Here is a 21945-nt window from a genome sequence, read left to right as displayed (position 1 = left end):
GATAGAGAGAGAGAAAGAGACAGAAAAGAGAGGTGGATAGAAAGATCGTTTTCGGGACCAACACGTCACTGTCTAAATTTTGCGATCAGTCACCATCTGCTAGTTTATTTACTCTACCTGAGGGGCAGTGACGTCCAGATGCCAGTAAAGTAAAGTCAACCATCTCTTCCTCGATTGAGATATCTCCGTAGAATCTTACAACTCTTTCAACGTTTGTCTTCCCCGTTCAAGCCCAACTGGGTATCCATTCAGTGAAATTCATTCCTACCCATCTTCTCTTCTCTTCTTGTTCTTCTTGTCCTTCTTCTTGTTTTCTTGTTCTTCTTCTTGTTCTTGTTCTTCTTCTTCTTGTTCTTTTTATTTTCTTGTTCTTTTTCTTCTTGTTTTTGTTCTTGTTCTTCTTCTTCTTTTTATTTTCTTGTTCTTTTTCTTCTTGTTTTTGTTCTTGTTCTTCTTGTTCTTTTTATTTTCTTGTTCTTTTTCTTCTTGTTCTTCTTCTTCTTGTTCTTTTTATTTTCTTGTTCTTTTTCTTCTTGTTCTTCTTCTTCTTCTTTTTCTTTTTTTCTTGTTGTTGTTGTTGTTTTTGTTGTTGTTGTTGTTGTTCTTCTTCTTCTTCTTCGTCTTCTTCTCACCAGGAATGGACATGGCCCTTTTCGTTCCTGTGCTTTTCATTATTCTCCTTGGGGTGCCTCTCTTCTACGTACTGTTGCAAGGACATTGGAGAATAAGAAGAAGACGACAATACCATCCCATGGTTGGTACCTTCTTTGACCAGAGGAAGAACTTCAGCCGTCTCTATGACTATCACACCGAGATCTCTCGCCGCCATCTTTCCTTCCGCATCCTCAGTTCATCCTTCACCAGTGAAATCTACACCAACGATCCCGCCGTCATCGAGCACATTCTCTCCACTAATTTATACAATTATGGAAAGGTTAGATTGTACAAAATCTGGCTGAATTTATTGAGATTCAAGCGCTTATCAACTGTGCTAAAATCTGTTGCTGATAGCAACGTCGCCACTTTTCCCTCACAGCCCCTGCCACTGGCCTATTTATTGATTTATCGTACTGGGTGTTGCTTCTGGGATTGAATCACGATCCTGGTTTTGATACCGTGGTAAGATTCCAGCATTTATCAATTGTGCTAAAAGCTATACGTCGACATCCCCATTACCCCTGCTGCAGCACAGTTTGTTACTTAATCATATCATGTGTTGCTCCAGGGATTTAATCCTGTATCCTTGCTTTGATACCGTATTAAGACTCTAGTGTTTATCAACTGCGCTAAAAGATATAACTGAGAGCAAGAACACCACTTTTACTCTTCGACAATATGTTTTTTCTTTGACACCCCCATAACCCCTCTCGTGGGCCTATTTATTGCCAAATCACACTGTTTATTTTGAGATTTTTACCAGCATCATCCTGGCTTTCGTACCATATAAAAAATAGGCACTCATCATCCATGTAAAAGCTACAGCTGATAGCCAGGGATCCACTTTTATTTGTAGTCAGGATATTATTCTTCAACCTCCCCAACAACCCATTTGATCACCTATTTATTGCCCTTACCTACCATTATGTTGTTCTTCAACACTCCCTCACACCCCTGTCATTGGACCATTTATTGCTGCCTGAACCTGTAACAAGCTCTGATACCATATTAACATTTATGGAAGCTATGGCTGATAGCACGGGTGCCACTTTTCCTCTTAGGCAGGATGTTGTTCTTCAACTGAATCCACAGTAATACTTCGCTTGTAGGGGAGTTATACTTATGACATAATGAAGGATCTTTTCGGTGATGGCATCTTCATTGTGGACGGGGCAAAGTGGCGCCACCAAAGGAAGCTGGCAGGTTCCATGTTATCCACAAGATCCTTGAAAGAAGCCAGCACCACTGCCTTCAAGAAGAAAGCAATCATGCTAGCAAGTATATTAGGCGAGGCCGCCGACACAGACAAGGAGATAGATCTCCAGGTTAAAAAAATGTTCTTGATGACTCTATTAAGACTTGTTTAAAGGTAACATTTTTAGAACATTACAGATAGTTGGTTGTGGCCTGCATTTATAGTTATGGATTGTCCGGGACGTGGACGATGGACGGGCCTACATTTATAGTTTTGGATTGTCCGGGACGTGGACGATGGACGGGACGGGACGAAGATCGACCCGTCCGACGATCGGAATCACTGCAGGGATGCGGACGGGACGGTTTTTTCGTCTGAGACCCCGGATGGGACAGTTTTTTCGTCCGAGTGGATGAAAACTGTCCCATCCGGAGGTTTGGGGATGAATTTCCATCCTAATTTTCGTCCAACCATCCTGTCCGCGTCTCTGCTCTAGTATAGTTCCGGATCATTCGGGACATGGACGACGGATGGGATGGGACGAAGATCGTTTGGTCCAACGTCCGGAATCAGTGCAGGGACGTGGATGGGACGGTTTTTTTATCAGAGAACTCCGGATGGGACGGGTTTTTTGTCCGAGTGGACAAAAACCGTCCTGTCCTTAGATCTCAGGACGAATTTCCGTCTCCATTTTCGTCCAACCTCGTGGATGAGATGATTTTTTCTTCCTGGGATGAAAAAACCGTCTCGTTTGCGTCCCTGCACTATACCTGCATTTAAGAAGAAAGTTACAAGTCTAGCGCAATAAATGTATTCATTTCCATGATGAGTATTCATTTCCATGATGAATAATATGCATTTCGGACTTGTGGGAGTGATTCGCAATAGAAGATCCAAACTAGAATAAACAAAAATATTTCCTGAATGGACTGCAGGACATTTTTACCAAGGTCACAATGGATTCCCTATTTCAAGTATTTTTTGGGATGGATCCCAACCATCTGCAAAACACTAACGGAGAGACAAAACAATTTGTGCAAGCCTTGGACAAATCTAACGAACTCATTAACGCCCGCTTCGTCGATCCTCTGTGGAAGTTGAAGAAATTCCTAAACATTGGTTCAGCCGCCGTGCTCAAGGAGAAAATAAAAACTGTCGACGATTACTTGTTCAAACTGATTCGATCAGAGATCAATCGAATTGAAAATACAAAGGTGATAATTTCCCCCAGCTCGTTCTTGATGTATTCCAGTACTTGATGATTCTCTTACGCCAAACAGGAAGTCAGGCAAGACCTGCTAGCGAGATTTCTGGATGAGAGAAGTAGCGACCCGGAAACCCTAACCGACAAATATCTAAGGGACATAATTCTAAACTTTGTAGTCTCGGGAAAGGACACTACAGCGAGCTGTCTGGCCTGGTTTTTCTATCTTATGTGCGTCAACCCTAACATAGAACGGACGATCATTGATGAAATTACAGACTCTGTGGGTGCGCCAGGCACCGAAACTTACGAAGAATTCACCGGGAAACTAAACGAGGAATCGTTGGGAAAGATGAAGTTCTTCCATGCGGCTCTGATAGAAACACTGCGTCTTTATCCCTCGCTTCCTATGGTAAATTCTTCTTCTATAGAACGGTTTTGGCATGTATAATTATGACATATGATCTTGCTGATCTTTGAGAATTTCGCAGAATGGCAGGGTTTGCATCTCCGATGATACTTTGCCTGATGGGTGTGATATTAGAGCGGGGGAGTTTATCGTATTCCAGCCGTATTGCATGGGGAGAATGAAGAGTCTCTGGGGAGAAGATGCGGAGATTTTTCGCCCAGAAAGATGGATAGATGCAGCTGGAAACCTCATAACGGAGAACCCGTTCAAATTCACGCCTTTCAGGTTGAAGGAGAAGATTAAAAAAACCTAAAATTGTATGATTTTGCCTGTTGGGTATCGTCAAAATCGTTATAATGTTCTTCCCTTGGACGCAGGGGGGGCCCCGGATTTGCATTGGAAAGGAGTTCGCTTACCGTCAGATGAAGGTTTTTGCAGCCGTTTTTCTCCGGTTTTTTACATTCAAGCTCACAGATGAGGTTGCAGAGGTGAAGTACAAGATGACCTTCAATTTGTTAATGGATCCCGGGCTCAGTGTACGCATTCAACGCCGATGAATTGTGTGTCATGATTTGGACTACGGTATGAGAATCAACTCATGTCCACGTTGGATTTTTCCTTCATTGGATGATGTGCTAGTGTATAATGGAGTTATATTCATGGTTGACCATATGTAGAAAGAGTATAGGATCATTTGAACTAGATTTTGATAAGCCTAAAAGTGGTGTGTAATATATGTCGTCCTTTGGGCTTTTAGCCTTATGCAATAAAGTTTATAATATCCCTTAATCACTAAATACTACGTATAGAGCAATCAAGGGGTCAAACCATAGGGAGGCACTTTGAAAGAATTTTTATCCTAGTTCAAATGAATTAATTCAAGAATGAATTAATTTTTGCATTTAATGGGCATTAATTGTGTTTAATGTTGTTTAGTAATTAATCAAAATTAAGCAAAAGCTTAATAGTGATTTTAATATCTTCGGTCCAGACACTCTAGATAGGATAATTTTGATTCTTGAATCAGATTAATTCGGATTATGAAGATTTAAATCAATCTGATTTATAAACACAATTTTTTTATATATAAAATTGGGAATTTATAAGCAAGAAAGGGAATTTTGAAATTGGATGGACGAATTTTTCAATGAAATTTTGGATTTAGGTTTTTTATATGTTGAATTGAATTTTCAAACAATCAATTACTAGATCTAGAGAGAAAAAGTGGACGAATCAATCTAGAAAGAGAAAGTAAAAAATTAGGCCAAAATGAATTAAAGATGAAATCCGACCTTAATCTAAAGATCTAAGATGCGAATTGAGATGCAAATGAATGTAGAACTAAGAATTAAATGTCAGATCTTGAATCAAATTCAAATTGCAATGCTAATCACCATTAAAATCATCTCTAAGAGCATGTCCATTTCGCCCATGCCTTGGCGTTTTAGAATCGTTTAAGAAGTTCAAACATTGAAGAAGAAACTTAGAACTTTGATTCTTGGACCAAGATCTGTCGACTTCAGAAGCAACACCTGTGTCCTTCCTCGGCAATTTCTTGGGCGAGAGCTTCCTCGGGGCTTTTCCCATTCTTCCTGACCTCTTTTTCAAGATCCAACTGTTGGATCGTAGAGGGTGAAAAGACAGAGCTACCCTCAGAATTGGGGAGCAATCGAACGGCCAGATCTCAAGATATCGCTGTTTTACTGGTGATTACTCTCAACGGTTAGATCATTTTTATCTCTCCTCCACGCGAGCGCAAGTCAGGCAACAATTTCGCGTTTTGATTTTCCAGGTTGATCTCCCCATTTTCTTTGCATTCGAATCGCGTGCTGCCACGTGCTTGTGCAGAAAACAACGCATTAATTTTTGTACAACGAAAATAATAAAAAAGTACCTTTTGAACAGTTGGTAGCGTGCCACGCCGCCTGCGTTGCATCAAGGCGCATTATTTTCAGGTAAACCATTATTACAATGCAGGGATATTCTCATATCATAAATGCATGTGGAGATCGATTCTCTGCATTCGTTTATTGCACAAAAAAAGCCATGTAAAATAAAAAACAGTGTACCTTTTTCTTCGCCGCCCGCGCCATGTTGTCTTTCGAAGTAATAATTTGCTCATTATGGCATCGCGCATTGTGATGCCTTAATTAGCCAATAAGTGCTCCTTTTATGCATCCAATCATTCGCCCAAATTCATTAATAAAACCATTTATAAAATATTAAATAAATCGTAAAATATATTTTTTTAATTTTAAAATTATTTCTTGGGTATATAATGGTCAAAAAATTATAAAAAATATGGGAAAATTCCAGAAATATTTTTAAAACCATTAACAACCTATAGCCAAGTATTTTATGCCGTGCAAAAAATAATTCTTCAATGCACTAAGGTTAAATATCCTGTTAAAATTACTAAAAAATTCAAAATAATCATAACATCATAGTGCAAGCCATTTATGTCCATTCAATTATGATAACATGCAAATATATCTAGTGACACTCATATATGTAATGTAATATTCATCAAGTTAGCATTATAGTTTGCAAGTTATCATCCCCCCCCCACTTAAATCATTGCTAGTCCCTTTGCAATGTACCATTGTTACTTTGAATTATCTCTTCATCCATCAATCCTCATTCATCTGCACGAAGTGTTAGAGATATCAATAACATGCTCAAAAAGAACTCCTTTGAAAATTTGATTCCACCTTGGAAGGAATGTGGGCGCCATCCCTCTTGGTTTGGATAGAGCTAATGAAATGAGATAGAAAGATGTGCTTCTCTCTAGATTTGACACTATGATCTAAAGGTTCATCACTGCACTCTTTTAGTGGTGGGCCTCTCGCCTCTCATATCAAGGTCACTCTCTTCCAATTAGCGGCTACCTGATGTCAAAATTCTCCCACTAACTTGCCTCCTACTTTTATGATAAAAGCTATACACTTTCTACCTCCCACTTAGCACAGAATGTTGTACTGGGAGATGTGTGTGATGAGGTTTACTTCAGACAGGATGGCATGGGTAAGAGCATAAGAAAGAAAAGGAATGCTCAAAGGAAAGGAGATGGATTTGGACGGTATGGTTTTATAATGGTTATATCATTTCAAGTTCCCTTCTCCCAAGACTTAGACAAATGATATGACATAGAATAAAGAGAATGTGTGATGCCCTCACCAAATTCGATGAGAAATATCTTGTATGCAGATCGATGCACTAAAATGCCTACCACAAGGCAGTCCCCATTTTAATATGTTTTTTTTTACTCAGGATTTGCTTGAAATTGAGGACCCTTTTTATTCCTCTTTTTTTATGGGGTAAAGAACACACTAAAGAATTGTATATGAGAAGAGGGTGATAATCAACTGTAGTGAGGGCATTATGCAAAATCATGGAAGAGAAGAGGGGGTATTAAGAAGTTGAAGAGCAAAATTAGACAGAAGTGGTGATAAAGGTGAGATATAAATGATCTCGTAGAAAGGGAGATAGAATGGCTTGGGAGATGGCTATTATCCATGAAAGACTATGGGTTAGAGAAAGGTTCATGAGAATGGAATAATAGGTGTATGGCATGGTGTTAGGCCCCTAACTAGGTGGCATTCCCTGCCTAGAGGCCTGCGTGCTTATTGGGAGGGCGTATCCGTTGTATTTCGGCTCACGACATTTTAAGGACTGAGTCATAATGGGTAGAGATGCCCAATACCTGATCTTTCACGCCATTGCCACTGTCGATGGTGATTCACAATAGACTGTGTACGTGCTCGTCCGCGCCCAAGGCGGGACGGATCAGGTATGGTCCGCGCGTGCTGGGCGCGCGGGCTGAACGGTGTGTGGGCACGCGAGCCAAGCACCGCGCGCCAACACCAAGTGCCACGCGCGGGCGCCGAGCGCTGCCCGCTAGCGCCGAGCACTGCACATGGGAGCAGGAGCGGGAAGCGCTGCGTGCGGGTGCGGGACGCACAGGCCTAGCGGCGTGCCACGGTTGCAGCGCGCGGAATTGTGCGGGGTGCCACGCAGCGACCGCGCAAGCAGCGCGCGCATTGCGTGTGCAGGGCCCGGGGCTAGGAGACATCCCGCCAGGAGACTAAGGCATGTGGCGCACTGAGAGCGCCGAGACGGCATAGCGGGTGTGTAGCGCTCCTACGGGTAGTGCTGGGCGTGCAGCACCCAGCTCTGGGGCGTCGAATACGGCGGCGTCGCGCAGACTGCGTGCTAGAGTGTTGACACGGGTGCTGGTGGCGTGTGTGATCGTCAAGGCAGGGGTGGCGTGTGTGATCGCCAGGCCTGCGGGCGTGAGGCACGCGGCCCGGTGCACTTTTGTAGTGACAGAGCGGGCGCGCGTGCGCGGAGCAGAGGCCCTTAGGCGGTGTGGCGACATTACCCCGGCGCATGGCGCCTCGTCTCGTTCGTTGTACCACCCCTTGTCTTCCCCCATGTAATTATCCCCAATGATGATGTACTCTTTATGATATAAATGCAATGACCCTATTCACTAACGGTGCGTGGCACCAACATCTCCTCTAACCCCTATATGCGATCTTAAGCAATTGCAAAAGCTTCCACTACAAGAGATCAAGGCTGCTCAGTGTTCTGCTCCAAGCACTGAGGCCGGCTGATAACATGTATTTCTAGTGCCTTAGTATCATATTTATGTGTCTTTATGCATTAAATTACTCATATTTGCATGTTATCAAGCTTAAAATGATTAAATCTATTTTTAGAACAAATTTCTGAAATTTCTGCATTTTTTAGAATTTTGCTAACAATATATTCTAAAAGAATATAACTTTTGAAACAGAATATGATTTTTCTGGAATTGTTTGATGATAATTTTGGAAAGATATGATTTTTTTGAGTCAGCACATATATTTATACATATTTTTTTGGGCTTTTATTTTATTTAATATGAAATTTTAAATATTCTGGTTTTTTTATGGCATAGGGTGACGTGGCGCGCCGATGCGCCGCCACGTCAGCTTGGAGAAAGATATTTTTTTTTGTTTGTTTTTTGTCTTTTTGTCATGTACATGTGGCATGCAATGCGAAAAGCCATGGAATACGAAAAGCCACGGAATGCAAAAAGCCACGGAATACGAAAAGCCATGGAATGTGAAAAGCCACGGAATACAAAAAGCCATGGAATACAAAAAACCGCATAATACAAAAAGCCACGGAATATGAAAAGCCACAGAACACCAAGTGCTTTGACTTCTTAACTTCCAACAGCCATAACTTTTGATCTTCCCCTCCTCTTTCTATCCATACCCTCTAATCTATAAATAGAGGCCTGGATCATTGTAAAAACCATCTTGAACTTGCTTCCCACTTTTGTGGGCTGATTGAAAAAGAGTGAGTTTTGAGATCCATCAAGAGTGTTCTTGGTGTCTTGGGTGTGTGGGAAGAGACAAAAGAGAAGAGGGGGGAGCTTACCGGCAGTCACAAATCGCCGTGATCCTGGCGGAATGTAAGGTCTAAGGTAAGTGTCTTCGCCGTAATGCGGCTCGTCTGTTCATGTCCTATGTGGCTAAGTACTGGGGTCTTCCACTAGACATCATCAGCGACAGAGACACAAGGTTCACTGGTCATTTTTGGGAGTCATTGTTTAAGTACATGGGCTCCAAGCTTAAACTTTCTACGAGCTTCCAACCCCAGACAGATGGTCAGACGGAACGTGTCAAATCCATGCTCGAATAATACCTCCGGCACTACGTTTTGGTCAATCAAGAAAATTGGGTGGAGCTACTGGACGTAGCACAATTTGCACACAATATCAATTGGAGCTCAGTTACACGTCACTCGCTGTTTGAGATTGCAATGGGAAGACAGCCAATGACTCCTCCGGAAGTTGTGAAAAGGAAAGGGAATGGGCACTTCCCTGCGGCCTTCCGATTTGCTTGCGACTATAATGCTCGCATTCAGGAAGCCCGTGGAGCGTGCTGCTCAAAGAATGAAGAAGTACGCCGACCAACGCAGAAGGGACGTAGAGTTCCAAGTGGGAGACAAGGTTTTGTAGAAGACCAACGCGCAAATGTTGAAGACGAAGCAAGCAAAGTAGCGTCACAAGGGTTTGGTACCCCGCTATGATGGACCTTTCAAAGTGGTAGCAAAAATCGAACGGGTTGCCTACCGACTCAACCTTCCCCGTCTACTGGCGGTCCATCCGGTCTTCCATGTGTCGATTCTGAAGAGATATATACCAGATCCCGAAGACGTCGCGAGGAACCAGCCCTAGCGTGCGCCTTCGAATGTGTGGGCGCATTTTGATCAGGAAGCAGAAGCGGTCCTGGCCAAGCGGGAAATTGACTGGGGAGGACGTCACGGTTGCTATCACAAGATCGAATACCTAATCAAGTGGAAGAACAGACCAGAGGAATCAGCCACTTGGGAGCGCAACTCAGACTTATGGCAGTTCAAGGACCTACTGTGAGCATATGAAGTGGAGCAGGGGGCGTCGACGAAGACGTCAACAAATTCAGACGACGGGGGCGTGTTAGGCCCCTAACTAGGTGGCATTCCCTACCCAGAGGCCTGCGTGCTTATTGGGAGGGCGTGTCCGTTGTATTTTGGCTCACGACATTTTAAGGACTGAGTCATAATGGGTATTTCAGGCCATAATGGGTATTTCACCCAATACCTGATCTTTCAGGCCATTGCCATTGTCGATGGTGATTCACGGCACACTATGTACGTGCTCGTCCGCATCCAAGGCGGGACGAATTAGGTACGGTCCGTGCGTGCTGGGCGTGCGGGCTGAACGGTGTGTGCGCGCGCGGGAGTGGGAAGCGCTGCATACGGGTGCTGGACGCACAGGCCTGGCGGCGTGCCGCGGTTGCAACACGCGGAGTTATGCGGGGTGCCGCGCATCGACCGCGCGGGCAGCGCGCGCATTGCGTGTGCGGGGGCGCGGGGCTGGGAGACATCCTGCCAAGAGACTAAGACATGTGGCGCACTGAGAGCGCCGAGACGGCATAGCAAGCGCGTAGCACTCCTGCAGGTAGTGCTGGGCGTGCAGCGCCTAGCTTAGGGGCGTCGAATACGGCGGCGTCGCGCAGACTGCGCGCTAGAGTGTTGACACGGGTGCTGGTGGCGTGTGTGATCGTCAAGGCAGGGGTGGCGTGTGTGATCGCCAGGCCTGCGGGCGTGAGGCACCCGGCCCGGTGCACTTTTGTAGCGACAGAGCGGGCGCGCGTGCGCGGAGCAAAGGCCCTTAGGCGGTGTGGCGACATTACCCCAGCGCAAGGCGCCTCGTCTCATTCATTGTATCACCCCTCGTCTTCCCCCATGTAATTATCCCCAATGATGATGTACTCTTTATGATATAAATGCAATGACCCTATTCCTTGACAGGGCTGCGTCCCCACCATCTCCTCTAACCCCTTCTATGCGATCTTAAGCATTTGCAAAGCTTACACTGCAAGAGATCAAGACTTCTCAGTGTTTTGGCATGAACATTGAGGCCAGCACACGCCAAATTTGAGTAAGAGACCTAGCTAAAGATTTGAACGTGTGACACATGGTGATACCACCCTAAATTCGGTCTTTATTTTAAGCAATTTTGCACAATTTAATGCATTTAACGAGATTAAAAGGGGTTGTTATCATATATTTACATGAAATTAATGTTTTCAAAGGATTTATGATTTTTCACTAATTTTCTGTTAATTTTATGAATTTGTAGGGTTTTATTTGAGCTTGAAATAATTATTTTTAAATGAAAATGGCAGGTTTAATATTTATTTTTGAGGTTGATTAGTACGGGGATGAATTTCTATTTTTTCTAGAATTATTTGGAATTTTCTAGTTTTTTTTGGATTTTATTGGCTTTTGCTGAGATTTATTTGAGGAGGAAATGAATTTCTAATGAGGAAAAGGATATATTTGTAAGGACATAATGAGTGTTAAAGTAAATTTCAAACTTTGGGGGAGTTTTCTTAAATTGATGTTGCAATTATGCCCTTAAAAACAGGACACGGTCGTGCGTGCAGGCGTAAATATATTATTTTAATAGTTACAGGGTTTTATTGAAATAAATCAGCAATTTTTACTGGTTTTTATGAGGAGAGAGAGAGCAAATAGGATATATACGTAAATATTTTTTGGCGGTGTCCTTTTGCATGTACGCATTGAATGAGGGACTTAGATTGTAAAATTCCAGGCCACTCTCTCTCCAAGAGGTAAGCTCACCTCCCGTGCTGTGCATGCAAAGTGCATGCACAGGAGATGACACGGAATCTTATGAATGACTTAAGCTATAAAAGCATAGAGGTATGTGCAAATCGCTAAGTATTATATTGTTTCTTATTGTTTTTCTATTTTTGATTCAGGCCAAGGGGTACATGGCGCAACGAGAACGAACCCACTGTTTGAAGTTCAAAAGTCGTTAGCCAACGAGAAATCGACACGCCATTGCATGTTTTAAAAGAAAATAATTAAATAAATGGATTTAAATCCAATGGTTAAAATTCATTTATTGATAACTTTTGATCATGAGGTCCGATTGAGATATTTTTTATGGCTTTGCTCGTCTTGACCCCCATTTTCTATCTATATGGTTGGATTATTCAGATAAGGCCTACATTGATAAATAATAATTAATTCCTAAATGTGGGTAAAATAGTGATTTTCACCATGTAACCTAAGTATAAAATCTGGATTTTGAGAGGGGGAGCTCATTCTGGATGGTGCTCAATCACAGCTGCAAGACAGAGAGGAGCTCCAGCTTGCATCAACTTTTTTGGTATTCTTTCCTTCTTTGTATTTGAACTTTTGGTGTATTTTGGATGTTGTCAGTTGAATTTCTTGATCATTCTTATTTATCCTTGTCTGAACTTCTAAATCGCTTGGCTTGAGCAGCATGTACAATCCTTGACTAAGATTAAGAGGAGAACTGGAAAGATTTACCTAGCTATTCCAAGTGCATATAAAAAAAACTAAAAAAAAACATATAAAAAGGGTTAGCTTTCTAGGAGATTAGGTTTCCCATTTTATCATCCAACAGAGTAGTTATTCCTGCATTATCAAACTTATAGAACCAACCAAAACAAATCAAAATTTTCTCCTTAATCTCTCTAATTGAATTTTTTGATCGTTTCAGTTGGATATTTAGTTCAACTTAGAGCCCCTTATTTCTTCTACTCCTCTCATCTCTTCTACCTCCCTCTCTAACATCTTTGTCTAATTAGGTTGATTTGATCTTTATTGAAGGTCAAATTAACTCTAATTAGGATTGAAATATCAAGAAAATCATCAAATTAAATTCCTTACTAGCTTCCCTTGGACAATAGATTTACTTATCTCTATACATCTTAAGATAAGGTTTTATAAATTTTATTCTATAAGCTGAAATTGACAACCACAAGGCATAAAATTTAGTAAATTCACCCCTATTTTTGGCTTATCACATGGGGAATGGCGAATGGGATGACAAGTGGATGGAGAATCAAAAAAAGGTAAATTTTGTGCTTCGGGACTTGAGAAATGCCTATATTGCACCCTAAAGTAGGATTGAATCAATGAGAGACCAAAATATTCAAGTAGAAGCGGCTGAATGAAAGGGTGGCGCAGTGGGGGTCCTCGAATCACTCAACTCTCTACCTTTTTGAGTTCTAGTGTTTTAATCCTTCGATTTTCCTACCCTCTACACACCCACTAGATACCCAAGCCATTTAGAAATCACCTCTCGCATTATCCAAAATCACGGTTTGTTTCATCTTTGCAGGTCATGATGGGCTATAAAGCCAAAGTTCCCTACAAATACAATTCAGATTAATGAATGAAGATGATCTCCTATAGGTGGGTTTTGGTTTGCAAATGGGATTTATGAGACAAAGGCCCCCAATGTTTACACTATGATACGACGATTCCAAACAAATGTTTGCCCCCACTAATCTATGCAATGTCCTCAATGCATATATATATCAAGATAATAAATTTAGAGGTTCAGAATTACAAACCTGAGTAGGCGTGATCCTGGATTTTTGCAAAGCTTACTAATCTTGAGCCGAAAACTTGTTGTTAGTTATGTAAGAATTGTGCTTCTTCTTTTTTATTCCTAGAAATTAAAACTGAAAGCAAAACAAACAAAATGGCAAGCTAGGGAAATTGATTAGTTCCCATTATTTACGAAGGTAAAGTGCAATCAAAGAAAAGTACAATCATAGAAAAAAAGGGATCTAGACAAATGTGACTATTTAGGGTCATACAAATTTGAAAAAGGAAATTAGAAACTCTAAAGTGCTAACATAGGCATTGAAGTAAAGAGAGAGAGAGAGAGATATATACAATAGAGCTTGGGGAAATTAAATTTTAAGAAGGAATTTGAATTATCCCAAGAAGCCTAATGATGCAGGATGGCTAGGACTGATACAGTAGGGAAGACTAAAGGTTAACTATGGAATGATAAAACAGACCACAAATCAACATGGTAGATTTCAAACATTTAAATTTGGAGAAAATGATGATGGTGCAGCCTCTTTCCTTGGTCAAGGGAATTAGGACTGTCTTACAACCACTGTAGTGAAAAACAAAGCTGCAATCCAATATTCTACTTAGTCTGATGATGCTGAAAAAACACAAGAGAAAAAACTAGGTCAAATAGAGCGGATCACAGAAGAGGGAAGAGTAGACCTTTAGTGCAGACGTAGGGCAATAGGACAATGTGGGAAGTTGTGGAGGTATTCGATGGCGTGCGCTTTGACAAGGCCAGACACGGATCCAATAGAACCCTAAATGGTATACATAGTGGGTGATGACCACGCAGGCAGACAGTGACGCATAGTGGTCACGTGGGCAGGTGGTGGCATACTGTGGTTGCACGGGCAGACGATGGCACGCGGTGATCACACACACATATGGGGATGGGCAGTAATCGCGCGGCCAGACAACATGCAGCCGTGGAAGGTGCACGACGGTTAGAACAGGGTGCAAGATGGGCAGCCTCCTTTGAGTGGCTATGGCTGTAGAGAGGAAACCATGGTAATTCTTGAGAAAAAAACTCAATTCCAAAATTACCAATGATGCATTCCAACAGTTGCCTATCTATAGGCCTTGGAGGAGATTGAAGATGATCCTGGGTCCGAGATTTCAAACAAAGTTCAGCAATAAAATCTTACTAATAAATGAAATTCAGATCCTGGGTCCGAGATTGAAGATGATGACATGTAATGACATGAGCCATCTCCTCTTGCAGTGGTGGTGTCCCGTTGGATGATGGGGCATGATCTTGTGTGCCACCACCTACGAAAGAGTTTTAAGACAAGAATGAACTAAACTGTTTTATTCATTTTATTCCTATCATTGATTGACATGCAGTGCTATTAATAAAAAAACATATTTCAAATGGACGTACATGCCATGGAATTTAGAAACAATCAATCAATAATTAGATTGATTAAGAAACTTACAAAACCACTTCAATAATCCCTTGTGTATTTTTGAACTGTTTAAAAAAGTCTAACTGGAGGGATGGATTAAGGGTCTGATGAAACTGTCCCCTTTACCTTGCCAGACTACATCTTTCCTTTTTTTTTAGCTTGTCATGTCCTGATTTTATTTGAAAATATGTCGGACAATTGGTCTATAACATTTCTCCTTGATTTATCTGTGTTTAAATGATTTTCTACAACATGTATCTCCAATGGGAGTAAAAAACCAAATATTTTAGTTAATAATTTGATTCATGATGTGCTATCTGAATTTGTGAGACACCGTGTAGGGCCTTTTACCCTTTTAGTCAACTGCATTCAGTTAGATGTACACAAATGTGTCAGGCATTTGACAACATTTATTTCCCTAAAAATCATCCATATTTATATTAGTCCAAGTGTACACCTTGCTAAACACATTTACTGCAAAAAATATGAAATACTTTCAGTGTTTTTGTGTGTATCCCATTACATGTCAGACTATTGAGATGTCATTATAGGCCTTCCCACGATGTTTGGAAATGCATAAAATGAAGCTGAGGAGAGATGGAATTTAATTAAAACCAAAAAATAAAAAATCTATTGGTTCTTAAAAACTAAAAGAAAATTCATTTATCAATTCATCTTAAGTCACAAAACTCAATCTACACGCCCAAAAAATTGCAAAAACCATATTAACATACAAAAGGCTAATTAACTTAATTTAAACCATCATAACATGAATATATTGTCATTTGGATGCACATATTCATCTAATATTCATGATATTTATAAGGTAATTTACATGTTATTAACCAGCTCTTCCAAAAACAATGTATGGCTAGAAGTCCCAGTTTTCCCATTTGAAGGGATCTTCTTCCATCCATAAACTTAAATGTAATTTTTTTTTTAAAAAACTACTTTAGTCTATCCCTATTCATTTTATTCAAGATAAAAACATTTATCTTTACACGTGAAAGAAATTTAGCCATTAAAAATGCTTGATTCAAGTTCTTGAAATATTTTTATTTTAACTATTATATATTTTATGTAATCAATATAATAGGAAACAAAAAATTATGCTCATATTGTGCAAAGAAGTCACATCCCAAACCCTAGTACCATACATGCCTAGTTTCATATTAAACAAAAATAATGTATCTAAATTTCAGTTTTTATCCCTTGTTTTTTATGCTTGACAGCTGAATAGGAAGCCCTTTGGAATCATTATTATTGTTAATAATTAAATGGCATTTTAAAATTCATAAAAAAACTATTTTGATATTGGATCAGGACAATGCAATTGACCTAGAACACCTCTCGAGTAACCTGAATCCTAAAATTTTCTATCATTAAGGACATTTGGGTTTGTGATCTCCATCGTACATGAAAATTATGATAAACATTCATCTAAAAAATATGATTAGCTCTGGGATATTGACATTTCATTTACGGAGCAATAATAAGTTAATTAAAGGGGTTATGTGATTATGCAAAACTTTATTCATGCACATTTCTTAAGTTCATGTTAAATATTTAATATTAATTATATAGTGAGTAAGCTACATAATCACGGAGAGGAAGGGCCATCAAATTCGAGTTTTAATTTATGATAGAAGAAAATGATATGGTTTGTGCATGAGAGAAAAACATCAGGAAAATATTTATGAAATAAGCACTTTGTAGAGGTACTTGTGGATCTTGTATGAGCACACGCACATAATAGAGAAAGGTTTTTGGCTCTGGCATGACTAGAAAGTGTACATGTACACATAGTATTCGTACATGCGACACTTTGTATGAGAAACTTGAAATACTACCCAGGTAGGTTATTACAATGGTATATATGCTCCGGGCATTGAATTTCATCTTATTGATCAGAAAGTATAAACATTGTCCACAGGGAGGAAATTATCCAAAAAATATTAACCACATTTTAATTAAAAGACACCAAGGAAACTAAGAAGAAAGGAATATATTTGTCTTAGGAAATTTATTGTCTTAAAAATCACTTTTGTGATAATTAATAAGTGTATCAGTATTAACAATTTTTGTTAAAGAATAATAATTAAGTTTTCAGGTAAATTTTTACATCTTATCTATTCTTATGCACAATTGTTTGCTTCACAAATGATGTTGCTCAATGTTACGTGTTATGTGTGAGCCATAAGGAAACTGAGAAGTGTGAAATATATTTGTCTTAGGGAATTTATAGTTTTGAAAACCACTTTTATTATATTTAATAGGTGTATCAGTATCTTTAATTTTTGTTAGAGAATAATAATTAAGTTTTCAGGTAAATTTTTATAATTTATTTATTCTTCTGCACAATTGTTTGGGTTCACAAATGATGTTGCTCAGTGTTATGAGTTGCGTGAGCCATAAGGAAACTAAGACATGTGAAATATATTTGTCTTAACAAATTTCTTTTCAAAAAAATACTTTTATGAAATTTATTAGGTGTATCAGTATTATTGATTTTGTTAAAGTAGAATAACTAAGCTTTCAGGTAAAGTTTTATATTTTATATATTCATCTGCACAATTGTTTGGCTTCACAAATGATGTTGCCCAATATTACGTGTTATTTGTGAGCCTTAAGGAAACTGAGACGTGTGAAATATATTTGTCTCAGGGAATTAATTGTTTGAAAAACCACTTTTATTATATTTAATAGGTGTATCAGTATTATTAATTTTTGTTAAAGAATGATAATTAAGCTTTCAGGTAAATTTTTATAATTTATGTATTCTTCTGCACAATTGTTTGGCTTCACAAATGAAGTTGCTCAATGTTACGTGTTATGTGTGAGCCATGAGCATAGTACTGCAGCAGGTGTAAACACTAGGGCACCTGGTCAAATTTCATAGAGAGGAATCTTGGACTTGGTCAAAATTTGCTCATGTCTGGAGATAGTTCTTGTAATGGAACAGAAGACTGAAGGAAATATAAAATGTTTGAATGTATATAGAACAAAATTTGAATGATCAGAAACAGAATTCAAAATTTCACTCTGTTTTTTGGAGATATGGTCGGATTGCCAAATATAAAACAAAGGAATTGATATATATCTAGAGAGAGAAAAAATAGTGCTCAAATTAAGAAATATTAATTTCGAAGAAGATTTTTGAAATATTTGAAGTAATCTTAGTTTGGTTTCTATGGGAAGAATGTTCCATGCTGTTTTGTATTCAGTTTTCTCCTATTATCCAACATAAATATCTTCAAAGGCATGTAGAATGTTGATTAAGTCACGTACAATTTAGTTATACCACTAAATTTCACTTCAAAGTGACAAAAACCACTATAATTTACCATGACATCAACAAATATGGACATACATAATCAAAGTATGATCTATTTGCTTAATGGGGAACATAACTAAAATTTTAGTTCTTTAAATAAATGTATCAAATATTATATCTCGATGCTTATTAAAAACATATGAGGTATAACCATTATTATCCTAGTAATATCTATGATTATAAGTGAATGATCCCACATATTATGGGGCAGTTAATTAGATAAATATTAGAGTATTCAAATGGTAATACTTCTTTGTTGAACAACTAACTAATGGACCTAGCAGACCTGATGTATATTAATGGTTTTGTTGAAATTAGGAGAAAATGAAGTGTATAGTTCTTTTCACAGCAGCGTTCAAAGTGGAAGGTGTAAATGAAGTGAAGACCCAATAAACTTCTCTTGTGAACAACCAATACTTTCACCTCTCTATAGCAATTAAAGGTTGGTAATGTGAAAAGAATAACAATAACAGGGCCTAACCTTTTCACAGAGCGCACAACCTCTCTTACAAGGGAGATAAAAAAAAGGAAAGTATGGTTCAAAATGATGCGCAAGTGGAGAAGATAAATCCAATAAGAAATGGGCTCAAGAGTGCTAGAGAGGAGAGGAGATAGGGCCTCCCTTCTACAGTGCTGGCAACACAAGGAAATGATAGAAAAATATTTTCTTCTATTTTGCCCGCCACTCTCCCAAGTGCTCTTGAATATTCCGTTAAACAGAGAGATGCCACAAAAAGGCCTAAAAGGCAAATAGAAGAAGAGGGAGTGACATGAGAGCGTGAGGGCTAAATAGTTAAAGAGGTAATATGTAAGGCTGTGATATGGTGTAATATGTAGTTATTTTACGAGATGTTTCATATTATCATTCCTTTTTAACATATAAAATTTCTTCTTTGTATCTAAATTTTACTGTGTCATAAGAAACATACCTTAAAGTATTTTCTTTGACAAAAGAACATGTGATATTATCATTCTTACGTTTAATCAATTTTATCTCATATAAACATTTGACATTGTTATTTAGATTCCTTGAGTTTATGATGGAGCATGCCAGCCCCCTCCATCATAGATGTCTTTGGAGCCACCATCATCACCATTGATGGGCCCTCCGGCCTGCATCAAGCCCGACTGGCATGCCAAGGCGAAGGTGAAAACATCCGGGTTCAAATACCCTGGGTAAAGCATGTCCACACATTCAAATGTTTTGATTTTGTTGGCACGTGCTTGTTATTTTCGTCATTTTATCGTGTTCATCGTGTGCGTGTTCGTCATTTTTGTGTTCATCATGTGTCATGTTATTTCGTCTTGTCATGTTGTGCATCATGTTTGTTTTTATTTTGTTTTAAGAAAGGGGGTCCCTCTGTATAAGACCCCCCCTTATTGGTTAGGGCACTTGGACCCTTACCAAGGGATGGTGTACCCTTGGTAAGGGCCATCGTGTACCTATTTAAGGGCACGATGAATGCCCCAACTGTCTTAGACCTTGTTATTTTCGTGTTGAGAGTTTTGTTCAAATCTCTTGATCTCACGAAGGAGGAGGAGAAGAAAATGTGGAAGAAAATAAGTGGGAAGGAAGAACGGAGCACTACGTCCTACCTCGCCATGCGCCGCCCAGGGTACATGCTCTACTTGGGCTTGCCGCTCGCGTAGACACGTCGCTCGGACAACCCGCTCGTCGGGCACCGCCCTCCGCCACTGAGCCGCCAGCTTCACCGCATTCAACCCTGCACCGATTGTACACCACTGATAACACCCCAATTTTGGTCTTTATTTCAAGTAATTTAGCACACTTTCATGCATTTAACAAGATTATCATATGTTTCATGAAAATACTGTTTTCAAGTGATTTCTGATTTTTCCCTAATTTGTAATAATTTAATGAATTTTATGGGATTTATTTGATCTTGAAATAATTAGTTTTGAATGAAAATGGCAGCTTTAAAAGTTAATTTCGATCTTAATTACTATGGGGATGAAACACAGAATTTTATAAAATTTTCTGGAATTTTATGGAAATTTCTACAATTTATTTAGGATTTAGTTGGATTTTTCGAGATTTATTTAAGTGAGAAATGAATTTTGAAAGAGGAAAAGGATATATTTATAATGAGAAAACGAGTTTTAAAGCAATTTTTACTCTTCCAAGAGCTTTTCGTAATTACGAATTACAATTATATCCTTAAAACAGCTCTCGGTAGTGGCATAGACACAAATATGTAAAATTTGCAGGGATTTAACAAGACAATGTCATCTTATTTTTGTGATTTCAGGAAAAAAATCAGAGGGGAGAGAATGCGCTAGGGGCATATTCGCAATTACTTTTGGGTAGTGTTCAGCAGCAATTCCACGCTTCCTAAAAGACTTTTGTACAAAAAAAGAATTCAAAAAGCGCCCACCAATGAGAGGACGAACATCATGGCATGTTAAAAAAGAAATTAATAAATAAATGAATATAAATCCAATGGCTTAAATTGGTTTAAAATTCATTTATTAGTAACTTTTGATCTTGAAGTCCGATTGAGATGCTTTTTTATGGATTTTCTCGGCTTGATCCCCTCTTTCTATCCGTATGGTTGGATAATTCAGATCAAGCCTACATTGATACATAAAAATTAATCACTAAATGGAGGTAAAATGGTAATGTTTACCATGTAACCGAAGTATAAAAGCTAGATTTTGGGAGGGGGAGCTTATCCTTGATGGTGCTCTATCACAGATGCAAGACAGAGAGGAGCTCCAGCTTGGATCAACCTATCTGGTACCTTATACTTTTTGGTATTTGAACTTTTAGTGTATTTTGGATGATGTTTTAGTGAAATTTCCTCTTCGTTCTTCTTAATCTTGGTCTGAACTTCTAAATCGCTAGGCTTGAGCAAAATGTACAAGCCCTTACTGAGATTGAGAGGAGAGGTTGAGAGATTTACCTAACTATTCCAAGTGCACATTCAAAAACTATATAAAAAACTTCAATTTCTAGGCGATTAAATTTTCCCTTTTTATTATGTAATAGTGTAGTTATTTCTGAATTATCACACCTACAAAACCAACCAAACCAATTCAAAATTTCCCTCTCAACCTCTCTACTTGACCCCTTTGACCCTTCTCTTTGGATAAAAGAAGCCAATTTAGAACTCCCTATTTCTTCTATTCATCCCATCTCTTCTACCCCCCTTTTTAAATTTCTCACCTAATTAGGGTGATTTGATCTTCATTGAAGATCAAGTTAACTCTAATTAATGTCAAATTATTCAAGTGTATCATCAATTGAATTAACTTACTAGCTTCCTTTGGACAATACCCTTTACTTATTGCTACACCTCTTAAGTAGGGTTTTTATAAATTTTATTCTATGAGCTGAAATTGACAACGACAAGGGATTAAAATTTAGTAAAATTTACCCCTATTTTGGCTTATCAACCACGGAGCAGTGTGATCCACTTGTTCGCTTTGACTGCGTGGGTTGCACCACATGGACAGTGTCCTGCCACCTTGTCTATTGCGCGGCCGAGCTGCACGCTCCGCCTATGTGTACTATCTGCGCTGGTTACGCCACTTGGATAGCGTTCCGGCTGCGGTGCTCAAACGCAAAGCCTTGCAATAGTCATGCGCTGCTGAACCGCGTGTACTGCCCTCGCTTAACATGGGTCGCCCACGCCGCCTTCGACGCGACCCGTCACCTGTGGTATCCCAAAACGCATCGCACTACGCCTCCCACGCGTCATCAAGTCGTGGGTGCCGCCCACGCGTGACGCCTCCATCGCCTGCGCCGCTCAA

The 21945-nt window shown here is 39.4% G+C and overlaps 1 protein-coding gene across 2 annotated transcripts; it reads left to right on the top strand.

The window, feature by feature from the left end:
- The first annotated feature begins 200 nt into the window (after window positions 1-200).
- On the top strand, window positions 201-4137 carry LOC144709717 (cytochrome P450 704C1-like). Of its 2 annotated transcripts, XM_078583339.1 has the most exons (7): window positions 201-934; window positions 1012-1119; window positions 1767-1982; window positions 2788-3066; window positions 3133-3468; window positions 3548-3750; window positions 3843-4137. In XM_078583339.1, exons 1-7 carry the CDS (start codon window positions 638-640, stop codon window positions 3889-3891), a joined length of 1488 nt encoding a protein of 495 aa, XP_078439465.1. In that variant the 5' UTR covers window positions 201-637; the 3' UTR covers window positions 3892-4137. The 2 variants fall into 2 exon arrangements, with proteins under 2 accessions (XP_078439465.1, XP_078439466.1); XM_078583340.1 differs by lacking the exon at window positions 1012-1119.
- Window positions 4138-21945: the final 17808 nt, after the last annotated feature.

The sequence above is a fragment of the Wolffia australiana genome, chromosome 11, assembly GCF_029677425.1.
Source record: "Wolffia australiana isolate 7733 chromosome 11, ASM2967742v1".
NCBI lineage: Eukaryota > Viridiplantae > Streptophyta > Magnoliopsida > Alismatales > Araceae > Wolffia > Wolffia australiana.
This window is presented reverse-complemented; position numbering and strand designations above follow the sequence as displayed.